Source organism: Rana temporaria, chromosome 2 (genome assembly GCF_905171775.1).
Source record: "Rana temporaria chromosome 2, aRanTem1.1, whole genome shotgun sequence".
Taxonomy (NCBI): domain Eukaryota; kingdom Metazoa; phylum Chordata; class Amphibia; order Anura; family Ranidae; genus Rana; species Rana temporaria.
The window spans coordinates 503,145,486-503,162,501 of NC_053490.1; the positions used below are offsets into that span (position 1 = coordinate 503,145,486).

The following is a 17,016-nucleotide window of genomic DNA, read 5'->3' on the forward strand; positions in this document are numbered from 1 at the left end:
AACAATGCTATTTTGTTATTTTTGGTTCAATATACTTCAATGGAGAAGCAGCAGAAAAGCATGCAATAATGCGTTTTTTGCGGCAATTTGTGTTTTTTTTTATCTGCCCAACAACAAATTGGCCCAAAAAAAAAAATGTAAATCGCAGCAAAATTACCTTTTTTTAATAAGGTTATTAACCGATCAAAACAATAAATAGGCTAACTAATCGATTATGAAAAGAATCGTTAGTTGCAGCCCTAGTTTATTCCTGTGACTGCATCTGTCTACATTACATAGATACGTTTTTTTATTGGTATCCCGTTGCGATGTGCAGCTGTCTATTCCAAGTTTCCTTGTTTATTGCGGTGGTGAGCCAGGCCAGCACCTGCGGGGTACCTGCTGTGGGATCTCCTCGGCTCACCTGGAAGGAGTGATTTCTCCACTGCCATCAGTACTAAAGTACGTATAACTAAACGCAAAACTTTTTTTAGTGTTGGACAGAGTAGAGAGGGATTAGAACCTCAGGACCACTTGCCTGACGAAGAGGTCCTGCGTGGCCTCGAAACGTTGCACTTTCTGTGATGCTTTTTTGCATTACATTTTTGGACGTATCTACGATCCATGTTTATCTACACGTATCTACAATTTGTTTATTTGTCTGATGGTTCCAGTGCCCAGCTGGTGATCGTTTCAGCATCCACCTATTTTCTATGAGCCGTTTCAAAAGTCCAGGAACGTGTGCGATTGGAATATTGACTAGGGATTAGAACCTGTCAGATTTTATTGTGGTGGTAAAATCTCGATTTTTTTTCATCTTAATGCATTCTATGCATTAAGGTGAAAAAAAAATTGCCGCAGCACTCCCCCAGACCCCTCTGTTTTCTTACCTGGGCCCAATCCTATCCAGCGATGTGCACAAGCCCAGCAGTTCCAGCCACTATCTCTCCTCATTGGACAGATGGATAGCAGCAGGAGCTATTGTCTCATGCTGCTATCAATCAAATCCAGTGACACAGGAGCACGGGCGGGGCCAAGCCCCGCTGTCTGTCAATGGACGCAGCAGTGGGACTTGGGAGCACGCCCACATGGGTGCCCCTATGGAAAGGGGCTTTTTGTGGGGGCACCCAATATAAGGGAGGAGTCAGGAGTTCAGGCGGGACACCCCAAAAGAGGAGGATCAGGGCTGCTGTGTGAAAAACCATTGCACAGAACAAGTAGAACATGTTTGTTATTTTTATTTAAAAAAAATAAAAAAATAACCTTTACAACCCCTTTAAAGAGATTTACCCTTGTTATTTGTCCTGTTTACTATTAGCATTGAAAGTAAAAGAACATTTTGGGTTATCCCCAGAAAAGAAGGGGACATTTTCCAAAAGTGATGCTAGCTCCGATGACCTGGGGGTGCCCAATGGATTACCTTAATTTGTAGGGATTTTCTTTCACTTCCTGTCTGGCTATGAGACAAGAAGTGAAGGGAAATCTCCCCAATGGGACACAGATAGCAAAAAATAAACAGATTACAGATTATACTCCCTGTTAAGGATTTGTGGCGGGGAAAGACACAAACTACTGCAAGACAATTTCAACACTACCATTTCAGAGATATAAAATTCATTGGCAGTACCTCTATGCAGCACTGACCACAAACCAATAGAATATTGGTTTTGGGAGGAGCTGGCCTAGAACTAAAATGTATTAACATAATAATCTGACACATGAACACACAAGGCTTAGGATTGCACATGACAGTCTCTCCCACATGTCCACAAGGACACACTGCAACAATAATGAGCACCAATTTGACCACCTAAACCAGCTCTGAAATGGTTAAAGCACAGACATTGCAAGTGATTTACTAACAAGGTTGTTTAATGAATAATAAAAACCTTCAAGATGGACTGACTTGAATGGCTCGAAAACTCCGAAGATTCATCTTTAATATCATCTTGTCGTCTTTGGACAAGGCGGGCAGCTCGCTGTTTGAACAGCTGGTGCATTGCCGTTTCAAGTTCGATAATCAGAGGCACCTGTAAAAATATAACAACATTCATAATAGCCGGCCTTTGTGCATGCTACGGGGACAGGTTATTCCAAGCACTAAGAGGACTTCCCTCTAATTTTCTCTTTCCAATCAACACGTCAAAACACAAGAGAAATGCAGTCTGTAATGACTAAAAACAAAGTCAAATGTTTGATAGTATGCAGTGCAATGTACATGAAACCATCCCTGCTATCTTATGGTGTCAAATAAAGAGAACCTTAACATCCATTACCATAAAACTCAAATATACACACGTCCCTTTATAACAGAACTCTCCTTAGAAACTGGCATCTTATGAGAGTCGACTTACCTTGACTACCCGCAAGATTTTATTTAGGGTGAAGTGTTTTAAATTTTACTATCTCAGTGGGCCGGTATCACATAAAAATGAAGCAAATCGATTCCTCCATCCACACAAGTGAAGTGGATGAAGGAATCTCCCACACTGAAACCTTTTATTGTGACAGTGGGGACACTTTGTTGTCGGAATATACTGATCAGCAGCTGCTGGGCCTGGGAAATGGGAGGTGATGCAGACACAAGTAAAGTGACCTAAGAAAACAGTGTTTTAAATAGGTGCAGTCCTGGCTAGACTGTATAGTATAGCACAGTGAAAATCTTCAGTGAGAGGCAAAAAACATGTGTGTAAAAATCATATATACAGCATGAACAAAAAATCCTGGATTGATTCAAACAGAGAAGAAAAAACGCAGTTCCAAATAGCGCTGATACAGCAGTGGATGAGTAGATGATTAAGAGTGAGAAAAGTTCCAAACTCAAAAGGGTGAAGGTATGCAGTCCGATCAAGTCCACAAAACGTGCAACCCACACCTCAGTGAATCTTGCAGCTTACCTTCCAGCTGTCACTCAAAGCCAAATAGATTACCAGTATTCCTATTGGGTGGATGTCTTCCTGTCAGCTCTCAGTGATTGGTCATACATATGGAAGAAAACAACAAAGAAGCTGTAGCCTTATCCTCCTATCGCTCATGGAGGGGGGGGTTCAGTTTGCAAATGGGGGGGGGTGAGTATCCACTTACACAGTGAGTAGGGAAAGGGTGCCTATCTCCACGAGTGCCAAACTCATTTCCTTAACTTCTTGCTGCCACCGCTTTTACTCCTCAGCATGCGTGGAGCCGTCCGCTCATGTCGAAGTCAAGGAGGCAGGGGAAGGAGAAGGGAAAGGTGCACATCGCAAAAAAATGTACAGAAACGTTTAATAAGGCATATGGATCGTGGATATGCGATCGCCACCCTACTGCTCCATGTGAGTTTTTTACTGATTGTTTTTATGCCTTATTAAACGTTTCTGTACAGTTTTATGCGATGTGCACCTTTCCCTTCTCCTTCCCCTGCCTCCTTCACTTCGACATGAGCGGACGGCTCCACGCATGCTGAGGAGTAAAAGCGGTGGCAGCAAGAAGTTAAGGAAACGAGTTTGGCACTCGTGGAGATAGGCACCCTTTCCCTACTCACTGTGTAAGTTGTGTAAGTGGATACTCACCCCCCCCATTTGCAAACTGAACCCCCCCCCCCCCCTCCATGAGCGATAGGAGGATAAGGCTACAGCTTCTTTGTTGTTTTCTTCCATATGTATGACCAATCACTGAGAGCTGACAGGAAGACATCCACCCAATAGGAATACTGGTAATCTATTTGGCTTTGAGTGACAGCTGGAAGGTAAGCTGCAAGATTCACTGAGGTGTGGGTTGCACGTTTTGTGGACTTGATCGGACTGCATACCTTCACCCTTTTGAGTTTGGAACTTTTCTCACTCTTAATCATCTACTCATCCACTGCTGTATCAGCTCTATTTGGAACTGCGGTTTTTCTTCTCTGTTTGAATCAATCCAGGATTTTTTGTTCATGCTGTATATATGATTTTTACACATATGTTTTTTGCCTCTCACTGAAGATTTTCACTGTGCTATACTATACAGTCTAGCCAGGACTGCACCTATTTAAAACACTGGAATACCACAGCGCAGACAATCATAACTTCTTTTTATATATACCACTTTTTGTCTCAAAAGGACAGATTCCCCTTTTGTTTGCTGCAGTGCCCATTTTCATCTCACCTACCTATCCCTTCACCTTCCCCTTCCCTTCCCCCATCCATCCTACACAGCGCAGGAGTTTCATCCTTTTTTTTTTCTATATTAAGGCTTACCTTAGCTACCCAGGATATCTCCTAAACCTGAACGGTTTAGGAGATATGCCCTTGTGTCTGCATGTGCCGGGAAAACTGAAGCAATGGCACCTATGTGCCGTTGCTTTAGTCCGTGTGCCTTTACCAGCGGCTTACAGTGACGTCATCGCAGCTCCAGCCAATCACAGTGCCGGAGCCGCGATACCCGGAATTAAGCGCCGGGAGAAATGTCGGCGGCTGGAGGGGGGGGGGGGGGGGGGAGACGTGGACTGGCTCATTATGCCTTGGTCTTGCAGGGTTTATTTTTTTTGTATAGTTTACTTCCTCTTTCAGCACATCACACCTATGGAACAATTAAGGGAAGCTGTATTTTCACACAATGCCAAAACTGGTTGGTGGCCAGTTAGATGAACAGACACAGCCATCATTAAATGTACAGAATTTTGTGAATGAACTACAAGTATAGTCTTCTACCACAGCAGATGACTTGTAGCTATAAATGAACTGCAGGATGGGTGTGCTGTGAGTAACGATGCATAAGGTGGGGACTTGCTGGTCTGAACAGGGCTGAGTTGCAATGTGTTAGGTACTAGGAGGCACAGGGGAAACAAGCCCCCCCCTTTTTTCTTTTTTTTCCCCTTTTTTCTCCCCTCTTTGTCTGTTTTTTTTGCGTTATGTTAATGGGACTATGTTATAAGAAAATGGGATGCCAGACAGCTAAATTGAGATTCTGCAAGAGCCCAACACTGCATCCTTGACCTGCTGATCGTGTGTGCAATGCTCTGTAGTCTCTAGAGAGAGAAAAAAAACGCTGATTTTTGCAGGTACTCTATCATGTTTTTTTTTTTTTAAAAGGTGAACTTAAGTTAAGCCTGGCTTTAGTTTATACCTGTCTTGCATTTGTTCATATCTGGAATGAAAAAGGCAATTGCAAACTGAAACTCATCTAATGCCAAGGACCCTCTCCACCCAACTATATCAAAGCATAGCCCATTACCAGTAATGATACATGGCGCTGCGCAGTTTAAAAAAAAAAAAAAAAAAAATTGGATGAAGCATTTTAGTTGCAAGGTCCAATTTTTATGGTATGCATACTTCAACTTTAAAGAAGCTTCAAGTAGTGTTGACACAATACTGAAGCCTGTTAGAAGCTTGTTAAAAGTGACAACACACCATTAGGATCTGTGTTTACCCCAAACTGGAGCAAAGTGGTACTTTAGGCTTTGTCCACACTGCAGTGAGGTGGGAACCCTGCATGTCTCCCGACGGCAGTTCACACTGCCCTATGCGAACTACCGGGAGTGTCAATTGAAAATATTAATGACGCCACCAAATCAGTTTGCATATCGCAGTGTGAACTGAAAATTCGGACAGGAATTGGATTAAATTCTGCTGCTGACCAAAAAAGGGTCCTATGCGAGTTTGGTCTGAATGCGATGCAAATTCAGCTATACAAATTGCATGGCTAAAAATCGTATTGCAAAGAGATCACATGTGATTTGCACTGTGGTGCAAATCACATCCAATGTTGGACATGGCACCAGTGGGAACCAGCCCTAATGGCTACAAGTTTGCTTAAAGCTTGGCTGTGCAAAAGCTTTCTAAAACCTACGTGTACAAGGCCTAAATGTATCTATGTATGATTAATGGGACCTGTAAGATTAGTCTGTGCACTTCTCTAGAGCAAGAGGACAAGAAACTCTATATAATTTAGACACCAGCTACCCGATTCTTCAATTTTGTCCAACCCCGATAAAAGATTAATCTAGGCAAACATTATATTAGTAACCAGTTCTGCAGTCTCATTCGGGAGAATTGAATCCACTCTTATTCTTGAGACCTACTGCAACCTATTCTTTTCCATTGTAGTTACCAGCACCAACTCTTAACAATAGGCTGCCCCGATATTTAAACAAACAGAACAGCAGTTATTTAATTAGAAGATTTAAAAAAGGCACATGGAAGGTGTACACATGACCAAGTCGAATGTGTAGAAACCAAGAGATAAGCAAGTGGTCCAAATAGAAAACCAGGAATGATTTAGGGCCAGAAAAAAACAACGTCGTCAAAACTAAGACTAACTGCAGATATCTGGGCATTTGAACAAAGAACTAGATTAAAAATGTGTGTGAAAATGGGCTTCAAAAGAGCATTTTTTTGCATCTGTAAGAGGTATGCAAAGTGACATTTTGCTTGTCTAATAATAAAATGAAAACGCACTTGGACTAAATTGGCATTGGATTTAAATAATGAAAGAAAAAAAATAATCTTAAGCAAACAAGCGCTGAGAAAACACAAGTACAATAGAAATGTTTGGAGATAATAATGTGAAAACCAAAAAAAGGTCTGAAACGTTAGAAGACTAAAAATGATTGCATTCTTACCTTTTCACGGAAACACTCAAGCAAGTCTTGGACATACCCTCGCATTTCTTGTAAGAACTGATACTGTTCCGCATTATCCCCAGAACACCCTTCTAATCGGCTAATTGCTTTATTGGAGTCTTGCCGACTTTGCTCATGCTTCTCATACATTTCCAGATTTGCTTTGTGAGTATCCTCCATTGCTCTGAGCCTGGTATAAAACATTACACGTGAGCAAATGATTATGGCTGTCCCCATTTCTGCACACAAACGTTTTTGCAACAATAGCTCCCAACTTTAAACCACACACCATTCTGATATAAGTTTTTCTTTTAAACCTTACATCACAAAACACATTCCTGCCAAGTAATACGGATGTACAGTAAGGAGTTGAGTCTCTAAATATTGGTAGCCAAAGGGAGTTAAAAAACCTGAAATCTCACTTTAGAGCAGAACAGGAGAAAAGCAAGGTGGTTACCTTAGCTCTACTGCTTAGTATAGAAAATGGGATTTTTGTACTCACCGTAAAATCCATTTCTCTGAGTTCATGGACAGACACAGCAGCCTTTGACCTTAGGGTTATATCTCCTGGAAGCGGATATAACCCTAAGGTCAAAGGCTGCCGTGTCCGTCCATGAACGGAAGAGAAAGAAGTCCATATAATGGAATCTGGTGCTAACCAGAATGTTCAACTTCCATAGATGAGTAATCCTTCGGATTAATCAATTTAGAGCAGAACAACTAGTTAAAATGAAATTCTATCAAGATATATCAGCCTTCCATAAATAATGACACAAAAGCAAAGCTTTTCACTAAAAAGATAACATAATTGCTACAAAAATTGTTTTGTGATTAAGCAAAACTTTGCCCAATAGGGAAAGCTCTGCTTTAAGTCCCACCCCTTAATTTTTTTAGGGGGGGGTACCTAGTTTTGACAGGCACCTGGCTTCCACTTCTGCTCAGGTCACCTGGGTGGTCTTCGCCGAACCCCAGAAAACTGTGGGACCATTCACAAAGCGCAGCGCAACAACTTGAATATGCGCAGTGGGCAGAAGGCTGTGAAGCTGCAAGCAGCACAGCCGGCTGCCCACAGATAAGATGCCGGCCTGAACCTAAAGGCTAATAAAGAACTAGCCCAGGTGAGGGTGGTGCTGGATCCCTGGACTGTTAAGTGTCCTCTTAATTAAAGCAAGCAGCTACAGAATTTGTAACTGCTGATTTTTATTTTTTCTAGAGTGAAAAATCTCTTTAAAGGTTATTAGAATTACTTTTCCACCTTACAATGCAGCCGTTTTAATTAATTCTAAAAAAAAAAAAAAAAATGACAACACAACCTTGCAATATAGGAACCTGGAAGTGCTCCAAACACTGTTGGTGTACAGAATGCCTCACATTTCAAATTTTGTGCTCAGCTCACTATATTAACTTAAAGTTGCACTGATACAAGTCAGGTTTTGGACATGTCTTGCAATAGTAGATTCATTTTTTGGCGAGATCCTTGCTAGGGCTCATCAACGTCTTAAAAAATGCAGACGATAGGTTTTTTTTTGTAAAAACAGTCCCTTCCATTCACAAATCAGAGAGGAAATAAAAGTTATTTCTTAACAGAGAAAGGCCTTAATTGCCAATATTTGCTAACAATGCACATCGTTCACCTAGAAGTTTTTTTTTTCCCCCCTGATGAAAACTGGAGGTATACGTTAACATTTTCCACAGCAAACCAAATCACAAATTTGTGCCAAGGGTTAATCAAACTTTGACAAAATGAACTGTTGCATGTAGGCTTAACCTTGTATACCTGTGGCCCTCTGTGAAACTCATTGTCATCTCTATTTTTGGTCCACAAGTCCTAGTGACACAGCCCTGGCCCAGAAAGCAACCTCAGTAGGAAAGCCATTTGCTCAATTCTCGATTCCATCCGACTTCTTCGGTTCATTGTTGATAAACAAAGGCTTTACGGTTCCTGGTCCCATACAAAGGCCAGGGCAACTGAAAGCCTGCGGTAGTCCCCCAAAGGAAAGCTAGTCTGCCCTACCTGTCTTTAAGCTGGTTCTTTACCAAATCAATAGTAACAGGAGTCATCTCATTATGGGGAGTTTTGAAAGAGACAGAATTATCTGGTTTTAGAGGTTTTGTTTCAGCAGATCCAAAAGCAGAATAGGTGTAAGGAACATTGTAGGCTGAACCATAGGGTATTCCCTGGTAAGTGCTTGGGTAGAACAAATTATTTGTCTCGGCAGGTTGGGGTGCTTGGACCTGAAAAGAGAACAGACAATATTGGTAAAATCAAGCAGTCATGAAAGGTCTTTTATTAACGTGCATCTAATTATATATTGCAGCTTAAAGAATCAGTAAAATAGTTTGTTTTGGATAAAGTGGAGAGGGGTTAGAATGCTTGTCAGGTTTTATTACCGTCTGTGCCCCCGTTACAGAGATTCACTCTATTTGTCCTGGAGAAAGCCTCTTGAGGGGGAGGGGGCGAGCAGGCAAGTCAGGACACTCTCTATTTTGCAGATAGAGAAAGAAGCTGCGTGTTAGTGGGCGTCCCGACTCTCCTGCTCGCCCCCTCAAGAGGCTTTCTCCACGCCAGGGAGAAAGCCTCACATGACTGTGTGTAGTTACAGACAGAAGAACAGGAAGTGAGGATTTCTCAGAAGAAATAAGGACATTTAAAAGCAAAATGGAAGGATGAGGTAAGTGAAGGAGGACTGCACTAAGGTAAAGGAAGCTATTTAGGGAAAACATTTTTTACCTCTACAACCCCTTTAAATGTTCACTTACTGTATCCTTAGTGGAGCAGTTTCACTAATTTGGATAAAAGGACCTTCAAACATACAGATCTGTGGTGAAGTGTCAGATTTTAAAGCGGAGATCCACCCAATTACCTGTGTAATACAAGTATTTTGCTCCCACTTCAGAGCAAAGATACCCCAGCCACCCTCGGGTATATACGCCACTTCCTTCGTCCGGAGATATGCAGGTCCCAGAAGACAAAAGGGACCAGTGGGATGGCACAGCGCGAGTCGCAGTAGGGAACCAGGAAGTGAAGCCGCAGGCACGGCGGAAGCACCCGACATCGCGGGTGCCCTGGACAGGTAAGTGTCCAATGTCAGCAGCTGCAGTATTTGTACTGCAAAAAAAAGGCAGAACTACGCTTTAAGGATTTCTCCTCACTTTGGCATGTCGACATGACAACCTTTTGCCAGAGAGGAAGTGAGGTGGACTTTTCCACAGCAACAATATTTGTTTTTTTGTTTTTTATAGCATGGGAAAAATTAGAACCCCTGTAAGACTTATTTGTCTGCAATTCTACTGCAGATTTTGCCTTACTTTGTGTCTGGTGAAATCACTGACAGGAAGTGAGGGTAAACTTCTCTAACCGAGCCCCATGAAAAAATTGGCTGGACATAAACATTATTTCTTAGAACCGTGTAAAACCTTCCTGTATTACATGCCAGTTGTACCAAAAGAAAATGCCCACCTGTGGTATACTAATTCCTTTTCGTATCTGTTCCTGTTCCCAGCGACTGATTTCTTCATCTTGTTCCCCTGTTGCCAGAGCTTCATCATCACTTCCCTCGATTCCTGCCACAGAAAAAACAAAGCTGTGGAAACTGCATTTTCTGAAATATGGTCCCAAACGGAGGAAAAATGCTGCCAATATGGTGTATGTGGAATGAAATGAACACCTTAATGGGGATCTCTAGCACTATATAACTTTATTTAGATATACTGTGGTGTGGGTAGCACCCAGGCAGTAGCATACAAGTGACCCTGTGAACATTTCTACAAAAAAGCTCAAAAGGCAGCTGTAAAAAAGGAAAACTCACAGCTGCTACTGAGCTCCGTTACTGCCACACTGTAGTAGTTAGGGAATCAATAGTAATAGGTTAACTCCTCTTAAAGTGGGGTTCCACCCTAATTTTAACCCCCCCCCCCAAAAAAAATTATACTCCCCAGAAAAGGCTGTTGCTATGTGGAACTAGCCCTTCTGCCTTTTATTCCACCGCGGTCATCTTCTTCCTCCGTCACGGTGTCTTCTGGTGAATGGGGCGCGCTGCCTTCTGGGAACTGTGTGTATCCCAGGAGGCAGCCACCCATTCACAAAGCGCTGTGCAAGTGGCGCATGCGCAGTAGGAAACGGGAAGTGAAGCCGTAAGGCTTCACTGCCTGTTTCCATTAGTCAGAATGGAGGTGCCAGGACCGAGCGATCGCCGTCGGGGGCCCATCATCGCGGGTGCCTAGGACAGGTAAGGGTCCTTATTAAAAGTCAGCAGCTACCGTGTTAGTAGCGGCTGACTTTATAACAACAAAAAATAAAAAAATTGCGGGTGGAATCCCGCTTTAAAGTTATGCTGTCCTTTATCACTCACCCTAAGGGTCTATTCACACCATCTGGTCCTCTATGGTGCATTAAAATCACACACAATATCGCGACCGTGTGGACTGTCCTCGGAGAGCTCGCTTCTGACCTCATTCATGTATAATCCCAAGGTGCCAGATAGCCTTACTCACCAAATGTCTCACCCATGGACATCCCGGAATCTCTTTCATTTTGGAAATCTGGTAGACCCCCTGTCACGCAGACTAATGCCCTTCTCTAGCCTCCAAACTAAATTTGATCTCCCTAAGACGGTATTCTATAGTTACCTGCAAATTCGTCCTTTATGCCCTGTCCATAGCACCTAACCTGCAATTCTCCCTTCCCACTCCATTTGAAAGGCTGGTCTTGGCCGAATCGGCCCAGAAAGGCCTAATTTCTGATATATACAAAATACTAAATGCCTACCCCCTAGAATCCCAGGGTAAACACTCTTATATGATTCGATGGGAAAAAGCCCTTAACCAGGTAATTCCCATGGAGCAATGGCGGACTATTTGGTCCCAGGCAGCTAAGAGTTCACTTTGTACATTGTACAAGGAAAATGCATATAAAGTCCTTCTCTTTTGGTATACGACTCCTGACGTGCTTCATACTATATACCCCTGCTTGTTCTGATCGCTGCTGGCGATGCCAGGGAGACAGGGGTTCCCTCTTTCACATATACTGGAGCTGCCTAATGATCACGCCCTACTGGACCACGGTGCAGCAATTGTTGGGCCTATCCCCCCTGAGAGTCTCCAAGCCCTACAAAAAGTTGACGCACCATATTCTCACAGCTGCACATTGTCTCATAGCTCTTAACTGGAAAAATCGCTCTCCCCCAACCCTGAGGCTTTATATGCCAGAGTTAAGGATGTGGAGCTGATGGAGAGAATGACTGCCAGGATACAGGACAGGCTGGAGGCCCATGATGTTGTCTGGGGGCCGTGGCGACTTTGGGAGGACCCACTATAATCAGGTGACGAGCTGATTCAATGACCCCTCTCTCTCCCCTCTTCTCTACACCCCTTTCTTTTGTCTCTTTTTTTTCTTCTTCCCGTGAGTACCCCTGTGACTCCCTTCAGGTTTAACGTTTTGCAGTGTTCTAATGTATGCTTCTATGATATAGCATATTTAACTTCAGGTATGTGCTTACTACTGTTTAGCAGTGCAACAACGAACCATACTTGTCATTGCTGGAAGACCTGTAACGTACGCAGATCTGTGTCTTATTTTGTACATCTTCCCTCATGCTATATCTTATGCTTTTGTATGTTGTGAGCAACTATTTTCAATAAAAACAGTTATTTGAGAAAAAAAAAAAAAATCACACACACAATAAAGTACATTGCATTAGGGCAGCTTACTCATTTTATTTTGGTTAATACAACCGACCAAAAATCATGCAAGCAGCACTTTCAGCACCACATTGCAATGCACATCCACTGGCAAGGTGTGTTGGGACGCTATTCAGATTTAATGCAACTGCATTGCACCAACACATGAAACGTGCATTACCATAATGTGATATGGTGCGAGTTGGCCCCAATGCAATACAAGTGTGAATGATATAGAGATACATTAAAAAAAAAAAAAAAAAATAGGATTTTTGTACTCACCGTAAAATCAATTTCTCTGAGTTCATAGACGGACACAGCCTTCATTGACATTAGGGTTATGCTTCTTCCTACCAGGAGAGTTTAGGCAGAATTTAACAGCACTTAAAGTGTTAAAACCTTTCCTTCGTGCCGCTCCTCCCAGGGGGCGTGGCTCCCCCAGGCATAACCCACACCCTGCTCTAGGAGCCTCAGTCCGTAACAAGCAGTACAAACCAAGGAGGGTGGGTGCTGTGTCCGTCTATGAACTCAGAGAAATGGATTTTACGGTGAGTACAAAAATCCTATTTTCTCTTCCGTTCATAGACGAACACAGCCTTCATTGACATTAGGGACATCCCCAAGCAGTGTCAAAAAATTCGAGGGGTGGGAAAGTAACACAGCAAACCAGGTTACACCCCAAACAAAAACCGGAGTTGCTCAACGGAGAAACTCCAAACATAAACTGCCGCCCGTAACACCTGCGGCTGAGGAAGGCATCAAAAGATGCACACACATCCACGTAAAACTTTGAAACAGCGTGGATTGACGACCAGGATGCATCCTAACACCGCTGTAACACAGAGGCATGATGCTGGAAAGCCCAAGAGGCCCCCGATCGTCCTGGTTAATCCGTCGGAACCACCTAGGAACGGTGGCCGACGAGACTGCCAGGCCCTCTTGTAGGGCCAGTCACCGACACGAACAGTGAGCCCGACTTCCGGAACGGAACCGTAACATATAAGTACACTCGTAGGGCCCGAACCACATCCAGAGGATGCAAAGTGGCCTCCTCTTGGCATTTCGGCCGAGGACATAAGGATGGAAGAACAATGTCCACATCCAAGTGAAAAGCCGAAACGACCTTAGGGAGAAAAAACGGCTGGGGCCGCAGCACCACCTCATCCTTACGGATGACCAAGCAGGGAGCCTTGCAAGACAAGGCCGCCAGAACAGACAGACACTCGTCTGATCGAGGTAATTGCTACCAGAAATAAAATCACCTTTTGTGACAATAAACAAAAAACCTCCCGAATGTCCTCAAAGGGAGCATCCCGAAGCACTGAAAGGACTAAATTCAAGTCCCATGGGGGTAATGAAGGGCGCACCGGAGGGGCCACCTGCCAGACCCCCTGACCCAACGTACGCACCCAGGAGTGCGATGCCAAGGGTCGCTGCAAGTAAAAACAGCCAGAGCAGAAATCTGGCTCCTAACCGTACGTAAGGCGAGAGCCTGAACCACTCCCTGCTGCAAAGACAGCAGAATCCTGTACACAACGTATGTACGAGAGTGCCAGTTCATCTCCCCACACACAGAGAAGTAGGCCTTCCATGTATGAGGAAAAAACCTACGTGAGGTAGACTTCCGTGCAGGCAGCACGGTAGAGACCACCGAGCCCAATAGGCCTCGGTCATTAAGCCCCTGGCTCTCAACAGCCACGCCGCTAAGGCCGGTGGCTGTGAAACAGGGTGGAAGATCGGACCCTGTAACAGAAAATCAATTCCCAGGGGAAGACGCTAGGGGGCGTCTGGCACCAGACGCATCAGGTCCGCGTACCAGAAGCGACGCGGCCAATCTGGGGCTAGAAGGTCCACGTCCGGAGTGCCCCACTTTCGGCACAGACCCCAAAACACCTGCGGGTGGAGAGACCACTCTCCTTGGCCCAGTGCAGTGCGACCTAGGTAGTCGGCTAGCCAATTCCGTATTCCCGGAATGTACCCGGCCGATAGAGCCGGAACGGACCCTTCAGCCCACCGAAAGGATGTGCGCGACCCCCGTCGCTGCAACAGAACTCTGTGTGCCTCCCTGATGATCAACCTACGCCACGGACGTGGTGTTATCGGACAGGATCCGGACCGGTCGGCCCTGTAGATCCAGGGACCACCTGGCAAAGCTTGATTGCTCGGAGCTCCAGAACGTTGATCAGTAGGCAGGACTCCACCTGAGTCCAGTGTCCCTGGGCTGACTGGGTGCCCCAAGCGCCCCTCCCCAACCAGAGAGGCTGGCATCCGTCGTGACCACTGTCCAGTGGCCTGCAGAAAAATGACTTTCCGGCCCGAAGCACCGGAAACGCCAGCCACCACACCAGGGGAGACATGATCAGATGACTCAATTGAATCTGGTAATCCAGAGATGACGGAAGCTAGTCCCATCGTGACAGCAGTTCCCTCCGTAGTACCCTGGCGTGGAATTGGGCATACGGAACCGCCTCGAAAGAGGCTACCAACTGACCCAGAATCTTCCTGCAGAATCGCAGAGATGACCGCTTCTGGGTCGGCAACTGCTGCACAGCAGATAGCAGAGTCTGAAGTTTTTCCGTTACGAGAAAAACACTCCCGCCCCGGCGGAATCCAGGACTAGTCCCAGGTATTCCAGTCCCTGAGACTAAATCAACCCTGATTTCAGGACAATCCAGAAACTAGCCGAACACTCTGAGAGCCTGACACGTGATAGACACGGCTCCACCAATGCAGAGCTCGAAGAAGCTCGTAGGACAATGTCGTCCAGACATCCCATGATAACAAACCCCCGCTGTCACAGCCGGGCCAGTATCGGGACGAGCACCTTGGCGAAAACCCGCCGAATGGGAAGGACACCAATTGAAAATGGTCCCCCCCGACCGCAAAGCACAGAATCTCCGGTGGTTTGAGGATATGCAGGTACACGTTCATGACATCCAAGGATGCCAGAAAATCCCCCTGATGGAGTGCCGCTATTACCAAGCCAATCGACACCACCTAAAAGTTTGCACCTTGACAAAACAAACGAGGGACTTGAGGCCCAGGATTGACCGGGCCCCATCCTCCGTGGGGACACAAACAGAATGGAGTAAAAACCTGAGACCGTTCCAACGAGGGAACAGGCACAATCACTTCCCTGACCAGAAGATCCTGGACAGCCCCTGACAGAGTCAACCGGCGAACCGGAGGAGGCCAGAGGGAAAAAAACCTGTTTGGCAGACAAGAGAGAAACTCAATCTTGTACCCCAAGGAAAACACTTTGCAATGCGAAGCCAGTCTCCTACCCATGCGGTATCAGGTGCGCTGCTACACCGCAGCGGGGATTCAAGCACCATGTAGACCTACCCCCACCGCACAGGGCGAGCGAAAAAATGCTCGGAGGTAGGCAAGGAGGGTCCTTGCACAGGGCGAGGTCCCTAGCCCTTCCCAGACTGTGGGAACAGCATGCGCTTACCACCCGTGGCATCCTCAATGATGCCATTCAGGGAAGTCCCAAAAGGACTGTTCACCCTTAACGGCCATCACCAAGGCCAGCTCTTCAGTCACACAAGGCGGCGCAGAACCACTGCATAGACGGAAGCCCCGGATCGTATCCATGGCCGCCTCGTAGAGAAAATTCTGACCCTGAACCAATTGTTCAGCCAGGTCCCTAGAGGATTCAGAAGCCCCTTCTTCCAGCTCCTGCAGCAGGAGCTTCGCCCTTTTAGTCGGGGCCTGACCAGGGCCCCGGCCAGAGCCGGCCTCACCGCCGAACCCACCACCGTGAATAGGGAGCGGGCCACGGCCTCCACTCTCCTATCAGCGGGATCCTGAAATGTAGGAGCCCCTTCCACAGGCAACGTGGTGGCCTTGCGCAGTCTGGACACAGGGGGGTCCACTGGCGGAGGAGAGACCTACTTTTTTTTTATTTATTTTTTTAAAAGCCCCCCTCAAGGGGGTAACGTGTTGCAAAGTTTTTCGACAAACTTTTTGCGGTGCATCCCATTCCTTGTATAACATATTGTCCAAATAAGGAACACAAGGTAACACTTCAGCGGTGCGTGGTAGTCTGCTGGTACTGACAAGGAGGTGCCTCCGCCACATCCTCAATTTTTAGAGTCTCACGCACCGCAGAAACAAGAGCTCCAATAAATTCTTGCCAGCAACTGACTGCAGCAGAGTCATCCTCACTATCCATAAGGGTTAAACCCGCAGCCTCTGACATAACAGAACCAGAAAAAAACAGCGATTCTGTGTCATCCCCAGAAGCAGGCTCAGGGAGGGGGCGCTTTTTACCCCCCATCCGGGCACTAGCTGCTTCAAACCTGGCAAGAAACCCAGGACAGCCAACAAAACAGATGTGGCAGGGGCGTTAAGGGTTAACCCAGGCATAGCTTGAGAGGGAGACTTGGCTCAGGTTCCATAGTGTCAGCGCTGAGTCACCCACCCTGCAAGGCAGGACAAAAAAAAAATCCCACTGGTCACCTCCTTGCTGCTATTGCAGAGCATGGGGGCCCCTGGTATTCACCACCCCACCCAGCTGCAGAGGGAGCTGAAAAACCTGAGGTGTGCTCTGATGTGCTGGCTATGATGTGTGTCACCTCAAGGAAGATTCACAGTGCTTCACAGCACTAAAACTGGTACAAGATACCAGAGGCTGTGCTGTGTCTGTCACCTCATGGAAGAATCACAGCGTTACCAAGGAGATTTCCAAGATGGCCACCGTCTGAGGTAAAAATCAACTCATAGAACACAGCAGCACCCCCCAGAGTAACAACACAGTCCCCCAACAACACACAGGC

At 45.7% G+C, this 17,016-nt stretch overlaps 1 protein-coding gene across 1 annotated transcript in view; it reads right to left on the minus strand.

Annotated features, from left to right (window-relative positions):
• Positions 1 to 17,016, minus strand: part of PAXBP1 (PAX3 and PAX7 binding protein 1) — a 65,913-nt gene that overhangs the window by 35,215 nt on the left and 13,682 nt on the right. The window contains exons 5-8 of the mRNA XM_040338886.1: positions 10,017 to 10,120; positions 8,571 to 8,791; positions 6,557 to 6,746; positions 1,886 to 2,009 (exon numbers count right to left, since the gene is read on the minus strand). Of these exons, the coding sequence (XP_040194820.1) occupies positions 1,886 to 2,009; positions 6,557 to 6,746; positions 8,571 to 8,791; positions 10,017 to 10,120 (639 nt within the window). The remainder of the gene's footprint in view (positions 1 to 1,885; positions 2,010 to 6,556; positions 6,747 to 8,570; positions 8,792 to 10,016; positions 10,121 to 17,016) is intronic.